At 42.9% G+C, this 24,560-nt stretch overlaps 1 protein-coding gene across 1 annotated transcript in view; it reads left to right on the forward strand.

Moving 5' to 3' along the window:
- Positions 1-24,560, forward strand: part of ADAMTS9 (ADAM metallopeptidase with thrombospondin type 1 motif 9) — a 174,705-nt gene that overhangs the window by 141,705 nt on the left and 8,440 nt on the right. Inside the window, exons 32-38 of the mRNA XM_003273663.4 lie at positions 387-581; positions 5,389-5,521; positions 5,736-5,830; positions 5,942-6,036; positions 6,128-6,261; positions 8,029-8,120; positions 15,418-15,522. Of these exons, the coding sequence (XP_003273711.1) occupies positions 387-581; positions 5,389-5,521; positions 5,736-5,830; positions 5,942-6,036; positions 6,128-6,261; positions 8,029-8,120; positions 15,418-15,522 (849 nt within the window). The remainder of the gene's footprint in view (positions 1-386; positions 582-5,388; positions 5,522-5,735; positions 5,831-5,941; positions 6,037-6,127; positions 6,262-8,028; positions 8,121-15,417; positions 15,523-24,560) is intronic.

Genomic DNA, 24,560 nt, shown 5'->3' on the forward strand with positions numbered 1-24,560 from the left:
CCAATTTGGTGGTCATCATAGCTTTAGAAAAGAGCAGTTTGCCAACCTGTGCAGGTGGGCTGAAGATGCAAACTGAATGAGTGACAGCTGGAGCACCTCCCCCTCCTCCTCCCTTCGAAACCTCCAGAAGGGGCTTGAGGCACCCCCACCTGCAGTGGGGGCTGAGAAGATGCCAGTGGAAGCACCAGATCCCAGAGGCACCCTGCAGGGTTGCCTGTCTCCTGTGCGCTCAGGGCCTGCCGCTTGAAATGAATAAATAAGCTAATGAAGTGGGAACTTTCTGCAGCATAGTCACACGGTCAGCGCTCGGTGTGGAGGTCAGGGGCCTATTGTGGGCTGCCCCCAGGAACTGCTCGAACCTCTCCTCTCAATCCCTGTCTTTGCAGTGCTCAGTGACCTGTGGAAAAGGCTACAAACAAAGGCTTGTCTCGTGCAGCGAGATTTACACCGGGAAGGAGAATTACGAATACAGCTACCAAACCACCATCAACTGCCCGGGCACGCAGCCCCCCAGTGTTCACCCCTGTTACCTGAGGGAGTGCCCTGTCTCGGCCACCTGGAGAGTTGGCAACTGGGGGAGCGTAAGTAGAAGACTGAGCACTCAAATCTGAAAGCCCTTGGATCTCAACCCCGTCTTAAACATGTCCTGCCTAACCCACTCTCCTTAGTAACTCTACTTCCAGGAGAAACCCTGGAGTTAGTAACTTGAAATGGGCTAACAGGGATCAAAGGGACTTCTGTCTGTTTACCAAAGTGGCTTGGTGCTTAGAACATGGGCTCTGAAGCCAGAGAGTGTGGATCTGAACCCTGGTTCTGCCACTTCCCAGGTGAACAACCTTGGGCAAGTTGCATAACTTTTGTGTCTCAGTTTTCTCATCTGCAAAACTGGTAGTTGTGAAGATGAAATGAGTTTACCCAGGTTGAGCATCCCTAATCCAGAAATCCAAAATCCAAAATGCTATAAAATCCAAACATTTTTTAGTGCCGATAGGACACTGTAATGAAATGTTCCTTGGAGCATCTTGGGTTTCAGATGTTCAGATTAGGGATATCCAACTAGTAATACTGCAAGTATTCCAAAATCTGAAAAAAAACAAATCTGAAATGCAAAATACTGCTGGTCCCCAGCACTTCCAATAAGGGATACTCAGCCTGTGTATACAAAGCACTTAGGTTATGATGGCAAATGTTTTATATATATTTTACTGCAAATTAAAAAAAAAAAACACTTAAAATCTGATACTCGTAAGAGTTACAGAAGGAGCAGTTATTGTTGCTTATGTTGTTAAGAAGTCTGTATGTTCTAGTGCTTCTATGTAAGAAATACTTCATTGCATTGGGATACAACAAGGCAGAATATTTTAAATTGGGACTGCCCTGGAAGACTGTCACAGCCCCCTGGCTGTGGACCAGGCAGCTCTCAGTCTTGAAAAGTGATCAGGCAGCCAGGCACAGTAGCTCACACCTGTAATCCTAGGACTTCGAGAGGCCAAGGTCCGTGGACCATGAGGTCAGCAGATCGAGATCAGCCTGGCCAACATGGTGAAATCCTGTCTCTACTTAAAATATTTTTTTTATTATTATACTTTAAGTTCTAGGGTACATGTATACAAGGTGCAGGTTTGTTACATATGTATACATGTGCCATGTTGGTGTGCTGCACCCCTTAACTCGTCATTTACATTAGGTATATCTCCTAATACTGTCCCTCCCCCTGCCCCCAACTCCATGACAGGCCCCGGTATGTGATGTTCCCCACCCTGTGTCCAAATGTTCTCATTGTTCAGTTCCCACCTATGAGTGAGAACATGCGGTGTTTGGTTTTCTGTCCTTGCGATAGTTTGCTGAAAATGATGGTTTCCAGCTTCATCCATGTCCCTACAAAGGACATGAACGCATCCTTTTTTATGGCTGCATAGTATTCCATGGTGTATATGTGCCACATTTTCTTAATCCAGTCTATCATTGGTGGACATTTGGGTTAGTTCCAAGTCTTTGCTATTGTGAATAGTGCCACAATAAACATACGTGTGCATGTGTCTTTATAGCAGCATGATTTATAATCCTTTGGGTATATACCCAGTAATGGGATGGCTGGGTGAAATGGTTTTTCTAGTTCTAGATCCTTGAGGAATCGCCACACTGTCTTCCACAATGGTTGAACTAGTTTACAGTCCCACCAACAGTGTAAGTGTTCCTGTTTCTCCACATCCTCGCCAGCACCTGTTGTTTCCTGACTTTTTAATGATGGCCATTCTAACTGGTGTGAGATGGTATCTCATTGTGGTTTTGATTTGCATTTCTCTGATGGCCAGTGATGATGAGCATTTTTTCATGTGTCTTTTGGCTGCATAAATGTCTTCTTTTGAGAAGTGTCTGTTCGTATCCTTCACCCACTTGATGATGGGGTTTTTTCTTGTAAATTTGTTTAAGTTCTTTGTAGATTCTGGATATTAGCCCTTTGTCAGATGGATAGATTGTAATAATTTTCTCCCATTCTGTAGGTTGCCTGTTCACTCTGATGGTAGTTTCTTTTGCTGTGCAGAAGCTCTTTAGTTTAATTAGATCCTGTTTGTCTATTTTGGCTTTTGTTGCCATTGCTTTTGGTGTTTTTGACATGAAGTCCTTGCCTATGCCTATGTCCTGAATGGTGTTGTCTAGGTTTTCTCCTAGGGTTTTTATGGTTTTAGGTCTAACATATGAGTCTTTAGTCCATCTTGAATTAATTTTTGTATAAGATGTAAGGAAGGGATCCAGTTTCAGCTTTCTACATATGGCTAGCCAGTTTTCCCAGCACCATTTATTAAATAGGGAATCATTTCCCCATTTCTTCTTTTTGTCAGGTTTGTCAAAGATCAGGTGGTTGTAGTTGTGTGGTATTATTTCTGAGGGCTCTGTTCTGTTCCATTGGTCTATGTCTCTATTTTGGTACCAGTAGCATGCTGTTTTGGTTACTGTAGCCTTTAGTATAGTGTGAAGTCAGGTAGCATGATGCCTACAGCTTTGTTCTTTTGGCTTAGGATCGTCGTGGCAATGCAGGCTATTTTTTGGTTCCATATGAACTTTAAAGTAGTTTTTTCCAATTCTGTGAAGAAAGTCATTGGTAGCTTGATGGGGATGGCATTGAATCCATAAATTACCTTGGGCAGTATGGCCACCTTCGTGATATTGATTCTTCCTATCCATGAGCATGGAATGTTCTTCCATTTGTTTGTGTCCTCTTTTATTTCGTTGAGCAGTGGTTTGTAGTTCTCCTTGAAGAGGTCCTTCACATCCCTTGTAATTTGGATTCCTAGGTATTTTATTCTCTTTGAAGCAATTGTGAATGGGAGTTCAATCATGATTTGGCTCTCTGTTTGTCTGTTATTGGTGTATAAGAATGCTTGTGATTTTTGCACATTGATTTTGTATCCTGAGACTTTGCTGAAGTTGCTTATCAGCTTAAGGAGATTGTGGGCTGAGACGATGGGGTTTTCTAAATATACAATCATGTCATCTGCAAACAGGGACAATTGGACTTCCTCTTTTCCTAATTGAATACCCTTTATTTCTTTCTCCTGCCTGATTGCCCTGGCCAGAACTTTCAACACTATGTTGAATAGGAGTGGTGAGAGAGGGCATCCCTGTCTTGTGCCAGTTTTCAAAGGGAATGCTTCCAGTTTTTGCCCATTCAGTATGATATTGGCTATGGGTTTGTCATAAATAGCTCTTACTATTTTGAGATACGTCCCATCAATACCTAGTTTATTGAGAGTTTTTAGCATGAAAGGCTGTTGAATTTTGTCAAAGGCCTTTTCTGCATCTATTGAGATAATTATGTGGTTTTTGTCTTTGGTTCTGTTTATATGATGGATTACGTTTATTGATTTGCATATGTTGAATCAGCCTTGCATCCCAGGGATGAAGCCAACTTGATCATGGTGGATAAGCTTTTTGATGTGCTGCTGGATTCAGTTTGCCAGTATTTTATGAAAGATTTTTGCATTGATGTTCATCAGGGATATTGGTCTAAAATTCTCTGTTTTTGTTGTGTCTCTGCCAGGCTTTGGTATCAGGATGATGCTGGCCTCATAAGATGAGTTAGGGAGGATTCCCTCTTTTTCTATTGATTGGAATAGTTTCAGAAGGAATGGTACCAGCTCCTCTTTGTACCTCTGGTAGAATTTGGCTGTGAATCTGTCTGGTCTTGGCCTTTTTTTTTTTGGTTGGTAGGCTATTAATTATTGCCTCAATTTCAGAGCCTGTTATTGGTCTATTCAGGGATTCAACTTCTTCCTGGTTTAGTCTTGGGAGGGTGTATGTGTCCAAGAATTTATCCATTCCTTCTAGATTTTCTAGTTTATTTGCGTAGAGGTGTTTGTAGTATTCTCTGATTGTAGTTTGTATTTCTGTGGGATCAGTGGTGATATTCCCTTTATCATTTTTTATAGTGTTTATTTGATTCTTCTCTCTTTTCTTCTTTATTAGTCTTGTTGGTGGCCTATCAATTTTGTTGATCTTTTCACAAAAACAGCTCCTGGATTCATTGATTTTTTGAAGGGTTTTTTGTGTCTCTATTTCCTTCAGTTCTGCTCCGATCTTAGTTATTTCTAGCCTTCTGCTAGCTTTTGAATGTGTTTGCTCTTGCTTCTCTAGTTCTTTTAATTGTGATGTTAGGGTGTCAATTTTTGATCTTTCCTGCTTTCTCTTGTGGGCATTTAGTACTATATAGTTCCCTCTACACATTGCTTTAATAAAATACAAAAATTTTTTGGGTGAGGTGGTGAGCACCTGTAGTCCCAACTACTCGGGAGTCCGAGGCAGGAGAATCACTTGAACCTGGGAGGCGGAGGTTGCTGTGAGCCGAGATTGTGCCATTGCACTCTGGCCTGGGCAACAAGAGCAAAACTCTGTGTCAAAAAAAAAAAGAAAGAAAGAAATGGAAAATGATCAGGCAAAAGTGTATGATGAGTTGGAAGCAGTTAGGGTTTGAATCCTGGCTCTACTATGACCTTGAACAAATTCCTTAATATTTGAGCCCCAGCCTCCCACCTGTAAAAATAAGATAATGGTAATACTATCTCATGGGGTACTGTGAGGCTTAAATGAAAAAATTATGTGTGTGTGTGTGTGTGTGTGTGTAAAATTACACAAATTTTATACATACATATAAGTGTTTTATATATATATATATGTTTTTATAAATGCATGAATATGAATCTATAAAGCTTAGCACAGAGACTGGCCCATAGTAAGTGCTCAGTAAATGTCAGCTTTTTATATTCAGCAACACAGGGTCTGAAGTGACACCATGTATATGATGACATCAGGGCTCTGAGCTCCACACCACCAGAAGCCTATGACTCCCACATTCCATAGCCACACCACTGACTCTCATTTGTCTTACAGTGCTCAGTGTCTTGTGGTGTTGGAGTGATGCAGAGATCTGTGCAATGTTTAACCAATGAGGACCAACCCAGCCACTTATGCCACACTGATCTGAAGCCAGAAGAACGAAAAACCTGCCGTCATATCTATAACTGTAAGTTGGCCAACTGAAGTTATCTTTGTTTAGCATGAAGAAAAGGATATCTTTGTTCATTTGATTGCCTGCCCTTTTTAGAAATAAATTTTTTCTGAAGGAAATCATTCCCTTTGCTAAAAAGTTTTAGTGTGAACAATGTCATTCATTCTATAGGCAGATAATTCACATCTTGGAGCATCACACTCTATTTTTTGTGATTGGTGTTTTCTAGGTGAGTTACCCCAGAACTGCAAGGAGGTAAAAAGACTCAAAGGTGCCAGTGAAGATGGTGAATATTTCCTAATGATTAGAGGAAAGCTTCTGAAGGTGAATGTCAGATACCAGTCATTATTTCAAGAATATTTTTAGAGTGAGTGATCACCGCTCTCATTACATCATTTCTGAGCCACTTTTCATGGGTTATTTATGGTCTTTCAGATATTCTGTGCGGGGATGCACTCTGACCACCCCAAAGAATACGTGACACTGGTGCATGGAGACTCTGAGAATTTCTCCGAGGTTTATGGGCACAGGTAGGAGAGCCAGGCTCAGAAGATCTCAGAGGCCTGGAGATCCCTGGAAATGCTTTCCTATTCTTACCAGAACATTCTCTGTATAATTTAGGTTACATAACCCAACGGAATGTCCCTATAACGGGAGCCGGCGTGATGACTGCCAATGTCGGAAGGATTACACGGCCGCTGGGTTTTCCAGTTTTCAGAAAATCAGAATAGACCTGACCAGCATGCAGATAATCAGTAAGTCAGTGAGGAGTCCTTTGGGAGCGTGTGCGTTCTTCTCTTCATTCAGACAGCAAGCATGTCTTGCACATTGGCTAGCAGGGAAGTGCTGAGGGTATGGAGAGGAAGAACACTGGGAGCTTACAGTGCAGCGAGGACAGTCCTGCAGGCAGAGTTCTGTCTCTTTTGTTCACTGCTGTATCCCCAGTGCCTGGAAAGCGGCTCGCACAAGCCAAGTGCTCTCTCTGATTTGTGATGAATGAATTTGAATGAATGAGTGAAGTAGATGAAAGTGCATGAAAGAAGCACCATTGAAATGTGGGAGGTCAGGGCAGCATCCCAGAAAATATGACATTGAAATAGAGACCCTAAGGTCAAGTTAGGGTTATCCAGGCAAAGGGGTCAGTGTGAGGGAGGCAGAGGTGGTAGCAGAAGTGTTCAAGGTAGAATAAACAGCAGATACAAAACCCCAAAGCCAAGAAATTCATGGGCAACATTCACCACTCCCACCCCAGCCTTCACCAGCACAGTGTACATGCTTACATAGACTTAAAACTAATTTTATTCAATTGTCAATGTGCAGAAGAAAAAGGGAACACACAATTACCTTTTCTAAACTAGCCTGTGTGTGGGCTGATTTCATACTCTCGCCAACACTCCATCTCTGTTGGGGACATTAATCATAGGAGTGGTTAAAGACAGCTAAAATACCTCAACATGGTTCCCTTGCATAAAGGAAAAACAGAAATAATGAATAATTAATTTTTCCTCATTAACATTATACCCATAATATTGCATTGCTTTTCTCTTGAGATAGATTAAATGTGATTTTTACCAAGATACTTTAAATTTCCTTGAGCTAGAATGATGAGGGCTAAAGGCAGAGGGTCTGCAGTTTCTCCACTTAGGAAAACACCCCAGCTAAGACCCAAGGGTTCTACATGCTGAAGCAGGCAAGGGCCCCTTTCCTTGCAGAATGGAGCACTGGGATTTCCCTCTCACCAAAGTGTAGTGAACTGTAGAAAGATTAAGGCCATTCCCGAAAGAAGAGGCAGAAAGATGAAACCTGCCTCTGGCCTCCAGTCTCCCTTGCAGACAGCTTTTGCAGGATTCTCAGGTTAACTCCTCCCTTTCCATGTGCAGAGCTCATCTCAGGAGCTACAACAGTGGTTAACAACATGCACTTTGCGTTGGCCTTGTATTTATTGGCTCTTTAAAAAATAAAAAATTACAGCCTAGCCCCGAACTTGAGAAACTGCCATTAATAATTTCAAGATGGGGGTTCTAATTGCTCCACATTTTGGCAATAATAGTGCCTAGGCCACGGGAGGACAGAGGAAACCTCAGGGAATCACTCCTAAGTAGCTGGAAATGCTTTCTTTCTGGCTTATTTCCCCCTGGCCTGAAGCCCGTGGTGCAGGATAACAGCAGGTTCTCAACCAGCCAATTACGCTACATTTAAGTGAGGTGATTCACATATTTATTTATGTAGGAATCAATTCCAAAGTCATCTGAAACCCCCTTTTTGGCTTCCATACTGTGGGGAGACAGACATTCGGGGCTGATGAAGCTCAGGGAATGAAGCTCCGAGAACCACAAATATAATGAGGAAAAAGCAAGTGAGCATCTGGATCCATTTGCCCACTAATACTTCACATTGCTTCTCTCTCCCATTCCCTCTTACTCTTCTCCTTCCCTTCTCTCTCCTTGTTAATGTCCTGTTCCTTCCTTGCCTTTCTCCCACTCTTACCTTCCCCTGCCTTTAACCCCTTCTCCACCCCACAGCCACTGACTTACAGTTTGCAAGGACAAGCGAAGGACATCCCGTCCCTTTTGCCACAGCCGGGGATTGCTACAGCGCTGCCAAGTGCCCACAGGTATGTCCTTGGTGCCTTGCCCCTTGCCAGGGATTCACCTCCCACCTTCCCCGGGAACATCCTCAGTTGCATCTGTTCCTTGGAATGTGATTAGAACAGTTGCTCTGGAGGGCAGTTTGGCCACATGTATCAAGACCCTCTCAAATGCTCTGGAGTCTAGTCTCATAATTCAGCTCCTGAAAGTGGGTCCTAAGGGAATGATCATAGCTACATGCCTAACTTCTGCATTCAACAAAACACGTCAACTTAGAAACAAATTAGATGTCGGGTAGCAAGGGCTTGGTTAAATTATGGTGGTTAATCAAATGAATATTGTACAGTCAGCAGGGTGCTAGTAAATATTTAATGACTGACACTTCCAAAAAAGACGGTCGTGCTTTGTAACATTTGTCAGTTGCCATGGTGTAAATATTCTCCCCATAATTGATTTCAAGCCGTCAACACTATGTCACTAAATGGAGGGCTAGGAAGAAGGCAGACAATTGACTCTTAAAAGCCAATTCAAGCGAGTGCCAACACACCACTGTCAGCCTTTATGAATCAGAATATTGCATGATATAGAAAAACACTTTACATGGATTAGACAGAAAAAACAAGATGCAAAACAGTACATGCAGTATGATCCCATCCGTATTTTCTTTTAATGTATAGATAAAAAGTCTGAAAGGACTTTTTCAAAATATTAGTTGGCTGTATTGGTAAGGTTTTTTTTTAATTTATTTAATGTTTAACTTTGCTGGGTTTCCTAAATTTTTCAAAGTAAGCCTGAAACCAACTTTTTAAAAAATAATAAAGGTTGGACCTGGAGATCTCAAAATTTTCAAGACTTATCTGGGTTTCCTTTGGTTCCTGAATGGTCAGAAATGGCTGTAGAATAGTCTTAGTAACAAATCAGCCGACCTTTCTTAAGTGCTCACTTTGTTACAGGCACCATCCTTTTTACTGGAGACTCACAAACATTCATCCTTTGAGAAATTTATAGGCTATTAGAGAGGATGACAGGTTAACGAATATCCATGAGATAATGACATATTCTAGAAGTCCTCCTGGACCAAGGCTTGGGGCTCTGTGGATGTCTTTGACTCAACCTGTTACCCCTACTTCAGTCCTACAGAGTTTGCAGTGTTCAGACCAGAAGTGCAAATTCATCATCTTCTGCTGGATGGCTTTTCAGCAGCGCCACTCAGCAGCAATCTTTCTGCCCATTGTGTGGTTCTACACTTTCTCGCCTGAGAGAGGCGCGGCAAGTTTTAGCTTGTGTTTTGAAACATGCTGTCATAATCAGCTCGGGCTAATTTTGCAAAGCAGGTGTTGGTCTTTGCAAGAAGCTTCTGCCCTTGGAAGGCAGGACAAACATAATGAACTCAGTGATTCTGGACAGGAGAACTTGGCCACAGTTTTCTCTTTGGTTTAAAGGAGGTCTTCACAAAGCTGTTGTTAAACTCTGTCAAGAATTTCTCACTTTGCCTGTGAACCTTCAAAAGTCTGAAGATTGGGATTCTGTGATGCATTCAGAATCCCAAGCCCTGTCTCCATAGGATGGATTTACCCCCAACTACAGAGAACATCCAAAGACAAACACATCTGAACGTTCTTTTAACGAGGCATTTTTTCGGCCTCAAGCTTTAGAAGAGCATTGCTAAACCTTTTAGAGAAGTGGAGAGGAAGCTCTCAGGGGAGAAAGAAAATAAACAAAGGACATAATGGTAAAAAGAGCCTTTCTTCCATTACCCAAGAATCAAAAACTTTTGAAGTGCAGTTTTTTTTAGGGCAATTGATGGCTTCAAAAACCCCATTGGTATCTGTTGCATTTTAGTGGCTAATAGACTGGCCCTGTCCTGCCTTTTTCGAATGTCTCAGGATTTTCTTGTTTGTATGTGCACATCCTTTGGGAAGCTTAAGTAAATGAAAAGTAATTTGCATTCATTTATTTTAATAATTCAGAGACAAATGAACCGATTGATTTGCTAAATCCTGACAAGCAATTCCTAAATGGGAAAACCCAAAGCTTGTGAGAGGCTAATTTGTTTTTTTTCCCAGCTCATTCTTCAAACCATATTGGGTACTTTAAGAATTCAATTCCTTACACATGTATTGAGGACCCGCTACACTGATGCAAGATGTGAGTTTTCCAAATCAGTTTTCCAGGAAAGGGTTTGTAGAAGGCGCGATTGTGGAGACTGCTTCGGAGTAGGTGGTTCAGCCTTTGACCTAGTGATTGCACAGAAATCAAAGCAGAATGATGTTGTGTTTGAGAATTTCTTTCTTTTACCTCATTGACCACTATTGCTTTGTGGATGTATTTATTAATAAGAGTGGATTCCCCAACAGCCCTCATCTTGAAACATAACCACAATATTTTTTATCCTGATGACAGTAGATGTGACACTATTATTATTGATGGTATTAATAGCTGGCATTTATTATGCATCTGTGCTTTAGTCACTGTACTTAGTATTGTCTACTCAATGTAGCATTTCAATCACCACAGTATTCTATGAAAATGCCTCCTTTTTAAAGAGCAGGAGGGTAAGGAGTAGAAATTGGGAGGATTTGCCCAAACCTATACAGCTGCTGCTCGGTAGAGTCTGGATTTGAACCTAAGTGTGTCTGAATTCATATCCATGATAGTAGACGTGTCTTCTTGATTCTGTTTTCAGGCCAGATTTCTGCAACATTTGCTCTTTTACAACAGAAAACAGGATTATCCTTTGGTCTAAGCACATCTTTTGCAAACCTTTAGGGACCATCTAGTAAACGTATAACTCTTAATCACTCTTCTTTAGAATAGGCAACAGAAGGTAGTATTTACAACTCGTGTGCCCTTTAGACCTTGAAGATAAGGCCTTTAAGGGCAAAGATGTCCCAGAGCAGAGCCAGAAAGAACATTAGGTCTTTACTTCTCTGGTGGAACTCAACTTTCAGAGTGCTAACAATCAGCTAGGACATTTGCTGAAATGCAGATCTCTAAACTGGAAAGGTCAGAAGGAGAATGAGGAGGACAATCTCCTGTTGCATCTGGGTTCATCAACCCCTCTGGGAAGGCAGACTTAGTAGACATATATATTGAGCATGTTCAGACACTGGACGCCCAGGTCGGCTGGGGGCATTGTCCAGAAAGAAGCTGGGTCAGCAGCCCGAACCTCCCGAAAACTTCAGTGCCAAAGCAGATCAAGTCTCCTTTCTCTCACAGTACAGGTGGGAGAGGCAGTCTGAGTGGAAAGCAGAATGGAGGGAGAAAAGAGGGGCATTCTTGGCACTAGGATGGCCTGGGCACTTTGAATTATGTGGACCCACTCCTGGGGGCAGGAATGATAGCAAGATAAGAAAATTTGGGGGGAGGGGATGGCGGGCGTGGTGGCTCATGCCTGTAATCCCAGCACTTTGGGAGGCTGAGGGAGGTGGATCACTTGAGGTCAAGACCAGCCTGGCCAACATGGTGAAACTCCATCTTTACCAAAGAAAAAATTAGCTGGGCGTAGCAGTACACACCTGTAGTCCCAGCTACTTGGAAGGCTGAGGTAGGAGAATCACTTGAACCCAGGAGGCAGAGGTTGCAGTGAGCCAACATCGCGCCACTGCACTCCAGCCTGGGTGACAGAGTGAGAGCCTGTCTCAAAAAAAAAAAATGAAAAGAAAATGGCCAATGGAATAATGCAACATACCGAATCCGGTGTCGGAGGAGGCTTCAGTGCAGCTGTGTCCGGAATTGGTGGGTTCTTGGTCTCACTGACTTCAAGAACGAAGCCACGGACCCTCGCGGTGAGTGTTACAGCTCTTAAGGCAGCGCGTCTGGAGTTGTTCATTCCTCCTGGTGGGCTCGTGGTCTCGCTGGCTTCAGGACTGAAGCTGCAGACCTTTGCGGTGAGTGTAAAAGCAGTGTGGACCCAAAGAGTGAGCAGTAGCAAGACTTATTGCAAAGAGCGAAAGAACAAAGCTTCCACAGTGTGGAAGGGGACCCGACCGGGTTGCCACTGCTGGCTCGGGCAGCCTGCTTTTATTCTCTTATCTGGCCCCACCCACGTCCTGCTGATTGGTAGAGCCGAGTGGTCTGTTTTGACAGGGCACTGATTGGTGCATTTACAATCCCTGAGCTAGACATAAAGGTTCTCCATGTCCCCATCAGATCAGTTAGACACAGAGTATCCACACAAATGTTCTCCAAGGCCCCACCAGAGCAGCCAGACACAGTGTCGATTGGTGCATCCACAAACCTCGAGCTAGACACAGGGTGCTGATTGGTGTGTTTACAAACCTTGAGCTAGATACAGAGTGCCGAATGGTGTATTTACAATCCCCGAGCTAGACATAAAGGTTTTCCAAGGCCCCACCAGAGTAGCTAGATACAGAGTGTTGATTGGTGCATTCACAGACCCTGAGCTAGACACAGGGTGCTGATTGGTGTATTTACAATTCCTGAGCTAGACATAAAGATTCTCCACATCTCCACCAGACTCAGGAGCCCAGCTGGCTTCACCCAGTGGATCCTGCACCGGGGCTGCAGGTGGAGCTGCCTGCCAGTCCCGTGCCATGTGCTCAGACTCCTCAGCCCTTGGGTGGTTGATGGGACTGGGCGCTGTGGAGCAGGGGGTGGCATTTGTCGGGGAGGCTCGGGCCGCACAGGAGCCCATGGAGGGGGTGGGAGGCTCAGGCATGGCGGGCTGCAGGTCCCGAGCCCTGCCCCGCCGGAAGGCAGCTAAGGTCCGGCGAGAAATCGAGTGCAGTGCTGGTGGGTTGGCACTGCTGGGGGACCCGGTACACCCTCCACAGCTGCTGGCCCGGGTGCTAAGTCCCTCGTTGCCCAGGCCGGCAGGACCGGCCGGCTGCTTGGAGTCAGGGGCCCGCCAAGCCCACGCCCACCCGGAACTCCAGCCGGCCCGCAAGCGCCGCGCGCAGCCCCGGTTCCTGCTCACACCTCCCCCTCCACACCTCCCCGCAAGCTGAGGGAGTGGGCTCCGGCCATGGCTGGCCCAGAAAGGGGCTCCCACAGTGCAGCGGTGGGCCGAAGGGCCCCTCAAGTGCCGCCAAAGTGGGAGCCCAGGCAGAGGAGGCGCTGAGAGCGAGCGAGGGCTGCGAGGACTGCCAGCACGCTGTCACTTCTCACAGCTACAATCAAAAACACCTGAGCACGGCAGCCATGCCACATAACCATGAACCTCTGTAGCATATTGTCATAAAAATGTCATATATATGTATATATATTTGAGATGGAATCTCACTCTGTTGCCCAGGCTGGACTGCAGTGGCACAATCTCGGCTCACTGCAGCCTCCACCTCCTGACCTCAAGCTATTCTCCTGCCTCAGTCTCCCGAGTAGCTGGGATTACAGGCACGCACCACCATGCCCAGCTAATTTTTGTATTTTTAGTAGAGACAGGGTTTTCCCATGTTGGGCCAGGCTGGTCTTGAACTCCCGACTTCAGGTGATCCACCCACCTCAGCCTCCCAAAGTGCTAGGATTACAGGTGTGAGCCACCACACTCAGCCCAAAAATATTTTTTAAGTATTACCTACTGTCTGCCAGGTAATGAGTGACATGCATTGTGCCTTCTATCTAATCACCTCCTATTCACAGGTTAAGTCTTACTAATCCGTTTTACAGATGGGCGGGCTCCTTGCCTGAGGTCACGCTGACAGTAAAGAAGGGAGCAAGATTCTAGGGTAAATCTACCCTTTGTACCAGGTTTTCAATCAGCCTCAGCACTTTTCGGGCTGGAGAATTCTCTGTTGTGGGCTGTCCTGTACATCGCAGCAGCATCCTTGGTCTCTACCCAGCAGATGCCAATAGCAGCACCACTCCCTGCCCCCGCACAGTTGTGACAAACAAAAATGTTTCCAGACATTGCCAGATTTCCCCTGGGGTCAAAGTCGTGCCCTGTTGAGAACCACTGACTTAGTCCAAACTGAGTCCTCTGGTCACCTCTATCTTGTGGAATCTAGCACTCCAGAAGTGTTTATAAACTTTTGTTAGTCGATATTTATGGAACTGGCATTGAGAGACCTCTAAGCTACACTTAGTCCTGGAAATCTTAATTGAGGAGCTAGGATATAATATTTAAGTGACTAGTCATATGTTACAAACCATAGCTGATTCAATAAACAAAGCAATAAACCTGCTCTCAATAAGCTTACTGTTATATTGAAGAGATCCCACGAACACTTACAAAACAATTAGAAAATGTAAGACAGATACCATCTTTTTTGCATATCTACTAAGCGCCAGCCATAGCTGATTTCTTTTAGTCCTCTGTACGGTGCTCAGAGGGAAGAGAGTTTTAGTACCTTCCATTTTACAGATGAATAAACAGAGGTTCCAAGAGGGGAGAAAAGATCTGGCCAGGATCTAATCACAGGTGAAAGAACTTTATTTACACGCGGGTCTGATGAGCTGTGAGCTCCTCCGTGCCTCTCCTTGTTTATAAAAGACTGTTTTGACAAAGTGCTGGCTTGTCAGTTTCAGAGAGAAGGCAACCAGGAGTGTTCCTGTTGAATATTTTTAGCTCTGAAACTGCTCATTGTGGAGTAGGAAGCCTCAAGAAGAAAGTATTTCAGATGCCTTTGCGAGTCATTTTTGAAAGAGAGAGACAATTGGAGAAAGCAGCGAGAGGGTCTTTCTGCTGCACCGTTTCTTTAGAAATCAATACTGAGGCACCAGAGGCCATGTTCTGAAAGGCACCCTCGGAGGGGTTTGGGATATCTCCCTTACGGGAACCTGGAAGCCGCATCCTCCAGGCCCAGGTGGTCTTGAGCAGGCCAACCCTGCCCTCTGCTGACCGTCCTGGGGAAAGCGCCTCTCCTTTGAAGTCCCGCCCTGCTGTGCTTAGTACGCGGTGTGCTAATCGCCCCAGGGATCTGGAAGCCCAGGAAGCTTGGCACCAAGATCTTGTTAGAAAAATTATACAGTGACATTTTGCTCCTGAAGGAATCTGATAATTGTGAGCAACATCGGGACTGCTGTGTTAGGGAGGCCGAATGGAGCAAGGACTTTGAAGTCAGGAGGATGTGAGTTGGACTCTTACCTTATCCTGGAGAAGTTAATCACTTCCCCTAAGCCTCAGTTTCCCTATCTGTAAAGAAAACCTCCTTCATAGAGCTCTTTCGAGGATAATTAAGATGATGCATGAAGAATGGCTGGCCCTGAACAAACAAAACTAAATACCATCAATAATTATTAGCTATCACAATTAATCAACATCCTTCTCTTTTCCAAAGTACCTTTTATTGTATCACCTTTGTCTTTGCTTTTTTGGGGACATCACGTGGACTGAAAATCTCTTTTGTTGGTCGTGTCTTCCAGGGTCGTTTTAGCATCAACCTTTATGGAACCGGCCTGTCTTTAACTGAATCTGCTAGATGGGTATCACAAGGGAATTATGCTGTCTCTGACATCAAGAAGTCGCCGGTAAGGTTCTACAGATGGGTTGGGAGATGAATTTCTATATCTTTCTTTCGTTCTTGTCTTTATTACTGTGGTAGTGGTGCTGAAGGAATAAACGAATGTGCTTTCCCACTTAAGCTATTTTGCAGTGTCAGGAAGACCATTTAGGAAATAAACCTAGGGTGCAGTGTTTACACGTGGTTAAAGTGTGAGAGCCTTGTTCACTTCTGGTGAATTCTTCCTCGAGAGGTGAGCATATGAACCATCCAAGTAATTAGAAAAGCCACCTAACCAGGGAGGTGAAAGCAGGAAGAAGCGTCTGTCGAGGGTGTGGCTGAGACATCTTTCAGTTTAGCCAGCTTGCGGTTCATTCTGTGAACCGAGGGCAAATGACCTCTTCTTTTTATTTAGAAAAATTGAAATACAGATGGAGCTAGAAGACAGGTAACTTATTAGGCGATATATCTGGAGAGTTAGAGATACACACACAGGATCTACAGTAATAAGTTTTTCACCCTCTAAAATCGGGCTGGTTAAGGTGTGGTCTATGTAGTACATCAGTGTCACCTGGGGGCCCGTTGGAAATGCAGGTTCTGGGGCCCAGACCCTAGTGAGTCAGAGTCGGCAGCTGAACAAGGTCTCCGGTGGTGATGGGCACACTACAGCTTGAGAAACACTGTGCCGTGCAGATGGTCCCTGACTTACGACGGTTCCACTTCATTTTTCAACTTCACCATGGTTCAAAAGCAAAACACGCTCAGTAGAAACCCTACTTCGGGTGCCCATACAGCCGTTCTGTTTTTCAGTCAGTACAGTATTCAATGAATTACACAAAATATCCAACACTTTATTATAAAATAAGCTTTGTGTTAGATGATTTTGCCCCGCTATAGGCAAACACAAGTGTTCTGAGTACATTTAAGGTAGGCTAGGCTAGGCTGTGATGTTCAGAAACTTAGATATATTAAATGCTTTTTTGACTTAATGATATTTTCAACTTGCAATGTGTTTATTGAGACATAACCCCATTGTAAACTGGGGAGCATGTCAACTGTGTACTGTTTCTCACCTTGGGTGTGTAGTAGAATCACCTGAGAAATTTTTAAATGCACCTGCCCAGGTCCTTCCCATGCAGATGAACTGAATCGGAATCTCTGAGGGTGGGGGGCCCTGGCAGGAGCAGAATTTAAAGCTCCCCAAATGATTCGCATGTACAGCCAGGTCAGAAACCGCTGCCACTTACAGCCTTCCTTCTGAAGTCCTGAGAATGTGGGGCAGAAACTCGGCTCATGGAAAAATGTCTGAGTTTACCCAAGCATGGCCCATTTCTCCAGTCCCACCTCAGCCACGGGCCCTGCTTGGGGTTGCCTCAGAAGTAGGGAAAGACAAAGAAGAGAGCTGGGAAAGTAGGGTTTTATTACAAGGCAGAACTGCCAGATAAAATACAGGACCCCCAGTTAAATTAGAATTTCAAATACACAATGAGGATCGCTTGATCCTAAGAGTTTGAGACCAGCCTGGGCAAGGTGGTGAGACTCTGGTTTTGCAAATCTTTAAAAATTAGTTGGGCATGGTGGTGCATGCGTGTAGTCCTAGCTACTTGGAGGTTGAGGTGGGAGGATCCCTTGAGCCCAGGATGTCAAGGGGGCAGTGAGCCATGATTGCGCCACTGCACTCCAGGCTGGGCTGCAAAGTGAGACACCGTCTCTTTTTTTTTTTTAAGTACGCAATGAACATTGTTTACAATAAGTATACTGTTATCATTACATGGGACATAGTTATACTAAACATGTATATGTTATTTATCTGAAATTCATATTTCACCAAGCCTCCTGTATTTTTATTTTCTAAATCTGAAACCCTATTGCAAATACTTCTACCTAATCAAAATAAGAATATAAAAAAGCAGCTCAACCTGCCTCCCTCACCTGAGAAAGAGGAGAAATGTCCCATTGGGACATTCCAGGAAAATCTGTTTCCTAATCTCTTTTTCTAGCTGCCATGATTAAGTTTGTGTCTGTGGAAAAAAAGCTGTCTCACTCTCTCTCTTCTCCATCTAAGCCAATCAGTGACCTCAAATCCGATTAACTAAATAGCCATATTGATTACTTGTAATTTAGTCATTAAATATTTTTCCTTGCCCTGAAAGGAATAAAGATAGCTGAGAGAGAGTGCATGAGCTTTAGAATGTGCCCAGAAATTATAATGTTCTTCCCCCATTCCTTCCCTCTAAAATCTATACATTATGTTTCTTTTCTGTTGACAAATAAAAATTGTATATTTTTATTCTGTACAACATGATGTTTTATTTGCCTGTCTAGTGCCACTGCAGTGCAGCCTGGGTGACAGAGTGAGGCTCTGTTAAAAAAAAATAAGTAAATAAATAAATAAAAATGTGATTGTAGGAAACCCATGTAGATAAACTGTAACATAAATTATAATTCTATTCATTTGCTAGTTACTACCATTTCAGCCAGAAACTAAAAATAATTAAAGGCAGGAGCGCCACCTTATGGAAAGAATGATCACTACACTGGCTGTTCCCCAAGGCTTTTGGGAGATGCCTGGGCTGGGGGGAGCTGGGTATGACAATTGCCTGTCGGCATTTTTTTTTTTTTTTTTAATCTTGGTGTTCTTTGGCAGCTCAGAGAGTCTGAGCTCAAAATTAATCTCCAGGGCCTGTCGACTACTCCTTATGAGTATCTGGGAACTGGGACTGAGCCTGTCTAGCCCCCGGCCGTCTGGAGAAATGCTGCCTGACTTCCCCCGTGTGGTCCAGAGAAGCATCTCTTAGCGATGCTTCCTGAAAATAGGCTTCCACCTCCCGACACGTTTGGGAGAAAATGCTAGTATATTGTATCTCCTTCCTGAAGAGTCACAGTAAGCATTAGCATGTGAGGTAGGACTAAATTATACAGGAAATAAACCTGTGCGACTTTAGCCAGCTTTCCACTAAAGCAGTGGTTCTCAAACTCACGAGTGCTTCACCATCACCTGCAGGGCTTGTTAAAACACAAGCAGGTGGCCAGACGTAGTGGCTTGTGCCCATAATCCCAGCACTTGGGAAGGCTGAGGCAGGAGGATTGCTTGAGCCCAGGAATTCAAGACCAGCTTGGGCAACACAGGGAGACCCAATCTCTACAAAAAAAAAAAAAAAAAAAAAAAAAAAATTAAATAGCTGGCTGTGGTGGTGTGCACCTGTAGTCTTAGCTACTCAGGAGGCCGAAGCGAGGAGGAGCCTGGGTGGTCGAGGCTGCAATGAACCGTTATTGCACCACTGTACTCCAGCCTGGGCAACAGAGTGAGACCCCATCTCAAATCAAAACAAAACCAAACCCACCACATGATCAGTCTGAGGAGAGGCCAGAAATTGACATCTATAACCATTTCCCTGATGACGCTGATGCCCCTGATCTGGAGTCACATTTTGAGAACCACTAACCTAAATGAAGCCAACCACAAAACCTTCTTTTCAAAGTTACAACTTGTAATTTCCCCCAAATAACCAGGGTTCCATGAAACACACTTCAGGAATTGCACCATATCCTGTTCCCACTCGATACTTACTGCAATCTGGACCCCCGAGGGACTGTGGCCCAGTCTTCTGTGGGATGCTCAGACCCTAGCAGTTATAATAGTCTCTTTTCCAAATAGCCCTGTTTCAGCTCTCAAATAATCATTCCTCACTTTCTTTTGCTTTTCTGCCAGGAGTTACAGAGGGGAAAAAAAAATGAAAACCTCAATTTTCCAAACCTCCTTGGCAATAAAATGTTTTCCCCAAGCAAAACTAAAGGAGAGCTGTATTCATTCAGGGTTAAACTAGATCTGCAGTACCACTTGGAGAACAGCAACGCTGTCTCACTTCCAAGAGCAGAACTGGTCAAAATCAGTCTCAGTATCAAGTTCACTGTTGAGTCCCTTGTGAACAATGGAGAGTGCTCTTCCTCTGGTTTTAACCTAATTATGGTTAAAATAGCTACTATTTATTGGGCAGCTTACATACATTAAATCCGCGTCTTCCTCCCAGCTGTGCCGTCACCAGGAGATTGGGACAAGGTGAGAATAAGGTCAAATTCTTGGGATGTTAAGTTGAGCAGGTGGTGGGATCAGCCTCTTCAACCTGCTGCAGCTCAGCCCTCGGTGCCACACTGAAAATTGTCAGTGGCTGCAGAGCCCAGAGGTGAACCACGTGGACTCTGAAATCTGACTGCCGGAGCCTGTGCACACTGGCTCTGCCATCTTGGGCAAGTTATTTAACTTCCAGGAAAATGGGGGTGGGGAGAGGGGGGACTCAGTTTGTTCATCTATAAAATGGGGACTGTAGTGGCCCCTTTCTCATTGACTTATTGTGAAACATAAATGAAATAAAAATATAAAGCTGTTGATATCGTACTGGGCAAATAGCCGGAGCACAAGTGCTAGCTACTAATGTTATAACGTTTTCATAGCCCTGGGGTTTGCCATATTGTTTCGGAAGTTGGCCAAGGTGACTAAGGAAGGGAGCCGGCTTGAGATAGCTGGTGGGAAGGACATCGAACTGCAGTGTAAGCCCGGGCTGAGCCTGTCCACATGGCTGCCACCTGACCCCAGGAATAAGTCATGTGAGACACCCCTTGGTTGGGGGTGGACTTCTGGGCAAATGCTTTAGCTGCACCAGCTCAGCTAGGGGTTGTAAAGTTTCTCGTCACTCTGCTTAGATCTCTGCATGAAGGACAGACAGACAGAAAGGAGACCATGGCCCAGAGATGAAGGCTAAAAGAAAATGTCAGAATTTGAAGCTCGTCTGCCAGCAGCGCTGTATACCCTCAACTCTCCAATGTGCCAGAATGTGAAAGTGCCCTTCAGCCCCACCCAGGATTCCACCACAGCTCCCCATGCCCATTCTCAGAGCTGCCCATTTTGGTCTCCTCCAGGTAGAAGATTGTGGAACAGGCCTTCAGAGACAGGCAGCATGAAAGGATGATCACATCCTGGCTGGGTGTGAGAGGCGCTTACAGGGCTTTTTGTCTTCCTTGTGTGCCAGAGGAATTTGCAGGGTCGGGGAGGAACTAGGGCCACTGTTCTAAGAGATATGGTCTAACAGACATTCCTGTGCTAGAGCAAGGGCTGTAAATCAAAGAATTTCTTTGAAATTAAAAAATAACGAAAGTTGTATTACCATAGAGGAGATGGATTCAGTTCCTATCCTTCAGTTCGCTTGCGAACGGTGGAGTTCAGGCACTGAAATAAACACGTGTGTACACACACACACGCTCGGTGCCGTCTGCTCTCATGTATCGACCTGGGCTGCCTCCGAACTTGCTGTCAACTTATGAAAATCCAACTATCCGCCAAGTGTAAAAATGATACCACAGACCAGCAGAGTAAAATGCCGTACATTTACATTTTAGGTAGTCTAATTTTTATTCTGTATATTCCTATAGAAATTAGACATTTATGCATATGTTCATATATAGGTAAGTGTCCAGGGCTATATTCAGAAAAAAAAAAAACTCTATATGCTGTGTTTTATGGGCAATTTCAGGGACATTCACGGGTAAATTTCATTGCATGTAATCTTGACCCAGGCAGATTATAGCCCCTATAATCATTATAAACATTATACCATAATCATTATAATCTCTGTTCATTACTATCTGTATGGATTTTCTTATCAAAATCCCCACCTCCACCCCCAGCTCGGCTTGCTTCTACCACCAGCACCCTCTGACGACTTTAAATAAGTCTTTAAATTAGCACACTCCAGTCAAAGATATGCTGGCCTTCCTAAATCAAAGAAGCCAATCTGCCCTCCTCATATAGATTGAAAAAATAGAAGAATTAGTGAAAAGTGTGAAATACAGACTATTCTTAATGGAACAGAGATTCATTCATTTAATTATATGTAATAGCTCAAAGCAGGCTAACAAAGTAATCATCGAAAAGAGATTTTTAGAAGGCCTGCTTTAATGAAGAAATAAAAATTAGTGTTTTAAGGAATGTGAGTGGGTGCTTCTAATATATTTCTTTTCTGAAACAGACACTGTCTGCTTGACAGTTGGGTTTTTGGTATTTACTTGCTCCGTGTGGCTGTTTTTATTCTTTAGGATCAGTAAGTTTTAGCTCAGCCTTTATCTAAATTAAATAATGGAATCCCAGTTAAGGAGATAGCAGTAATGGTATAAACCCAGTATTGGCTTTATTTTTTTAATTTTATAATTACCCAGACTTTTACTCATTTCCCTGAAAACAGGCTATGATGGATATTTACACATTAAAAATACCTTTATGATAATAGCAGTTAATATTTATTGAGCGCATATATTAGGCCAAGTGCTATGCTAAGCATATTATGTGCATTATCTCATTTATAGCAAACCCGTGAGGGGGTACTATTATTATCCGTATTTTACAGATGTACCAGGAACTGAGGCATAAAGAGGTTGTTCAAGATGCAGTAGAAGCTCCAGGCAGTCTGATTCAGGTTAGCTCCTCTGCTGGGTCAGGAGAGTTTGAGTAAAGCGTAAGTTTTGATGATACAGAAGACATTCTTTGCCTGCCTGTATCGTGAAGGCCCTGGCCCTATACTTAAGCCTGGTGAGAAAGTTCCTCACTGAAGACCAGTTAGTCTGGCATCAAATTCAGTTGCTGGTGGTATGGGCCAGCTCCAGAACTACCACAAGCCTCTAAAACCAAGACCAGGTGGGAGGATAGAAATAACTCTCCCAACTCAGTTCCATTCATCATCAAATGCATACAAATTTTTAAAAATTAAGAGAAACTATTTTATCCTATTTTATTGTTAAACTGGCACTGTTTTTCTTTTCTCTTTCTTTCTTTTGTATTTTTATTGATATATCATAGTTGTATATATTTTTGGTTATACTAGTGATATTTTGATTCGTGTATACAATGTGTAATAATCAAATCAGGGTAAGTGGGATAACCAACACCTCAAACATTTATCTTTTCTTTGAGGTGGGAACATTACAATTCTTCTCTTCTAGCTATTTTGAAATATATAACTAATTATTGTTAACTATCTATAGTAAATATATTTATAATACATTAATATATAGTACTATATATTGTATTTATTATAATATATAGTATAGCATATCACACATAAGATTATAATACATTATACTATATATTATATTGTATAAATATATAAAATATTTATATATAAATTTTATACATAAATTTTATATAAATGATTATTATATTTATATATTATATTGTTAAATATAATTTTTCTACTGTACTATTAAATACTATAACTTGGCTGGGCACAGTGGCTTACACCTGTAATCTCAGCAGATCGGTTGAGGTCAGGAGTTCGAGACCAGCCTGGCCAACATGGTGAAACCCTGTCTCTACTAAAAATACAAAAATTAGCCAGGTATGGTAGTGCACACCTGTGATCCCAGCTACTCAGGAGGCTGAGTCAGGAGAATCGCTTGAACCCGGGAGGTGGAGGTTGCAGTGAGCCGAGATTGCACCATTGCACTCCAGCCTGGGTGACAAGAGCAAGACTTTCTCTCAAAAAAAATAAAAATAAAATAGTATAACTTATTTCTTCTAATTATATTTTTGTATTCATCTTTCTTTTTTAAAATGAGATTATCCATTGTTTTCAAGAGGCTCAGTTTGGCTGTGTGAAGCAAATCTTCATGACTTTTGACCTAGTTCTGAGAATATAACCCCAAAAAATCCTAAAATGTAGGCACAAATATGTTCATCATAGTGTTATTTCCAGAAGTGGAAAATATGAAATATTGTGCAGGCGCAGAGGGTGGAGGGGTGGAATTATGTGACATGGTAATTATACAAAATGGAATATGAGGCCATAATTAAACAAGGACTTTTTCATAGCATGGTAAAGCATAAGGGGAACTGATTAGCAGGGCATTCTTAACTGCACTTCCAAAAGAAGAATTCGGCTTCAGCCTTTCATTCATTCATTCATTCATTCATTTAACATGTATATTTCGTATCATTATGAGCCACACACTGTGGTAGGTTCTGGATACTCCCAGGTTTTAACAAGATATTGGTCTTCTCATAATGGAGCTGACATTCCAGTAGGAAGACAGATGTTAAAGAAAGAATTACCCAATTACAGGGTGCTTTGCAGCAGATAACCAGGTCAGGAAGGTTTCTCAGAATAAATGGGCTTTGAACTGAGTTCTGAAGAATTTACGAGGCCAAAGTTGAGGTGGTACACTATGCACAAAGAGGGAGAGAGAGGAGAACTCCAATCAGAGAGAATGGCACATGCAAAGGCCTTGTAATGTAAGGGACATATCAGAAGAACAACCAAAAGCAATGCCTGTGTTGAGTACAGAATGGTACCAGATGAATCTGCAGAGGCAAAGACAGACTCTATGGAGCGCAGGTCTTTAGACTCGGAGTTGGCGTACTTTGTCTACAAAGTGCCAGATAGTAAAGATTTTAGTCTTGAAGGGCCAAGAGGCAAAATCAATGATACATTTGTATGTCGAGAGAGAAAACAAATTTGCACAAAATTTTTTTATTGGTCAAATTCAAAATACAATCATAATAACTAAGTATAGCTTTTTCTAATACAGATCACCTGAGGAGATGAATGGGCTATTGGGAGAGGAAAATATTTAGCTTAATTAGTGTTCTGTATTATCAGAATAGATGGTAAATGTTTATCTGTTAATGCTGACCTGAAATGAGATATTATGTATTTCAATCTTTCTAAATGCCTTTCTACATGCATTGATATTGCCAAACACTGATATCTATCCATAACCATATAATGTTAATTAAGCATATTCATGGCTTGGCAGGCACATATAGAATTCTATTAGAGTTTTCTCTTGATAGCTGCCTTTTAGCATGTCACTACATTGCATATTAATCACTTGGAATTGAAAATGAGATAGAAGCTCCTCAATTGCTAGTTAAATGGATTTTGACATATAAAGATTTCCTTTGCATTTATATCAAAGTCTGAAAAACGGTGCTGGAACTGCAGTTTAAGCTCAGAAACTATATACACTTTAAATTTGTGTGTAATAGAGAAGTCATTTCCTGTTTTAACTTTTGACAGC

Source organism: Nomascus leucogenys, chromosome 21, assembly GCF_006542625.1.
Source record: "Nomascus leucogenys isolate Asia chromosome 21, Asia_NLE_v1, whole genome shotgun sequence".
Lineage (NCBI taxonomy): Eukaryota > Metazoa > Chordata > Mammalia > Primates > Hylobatidae > Nomascus > Nomascus leucogenys.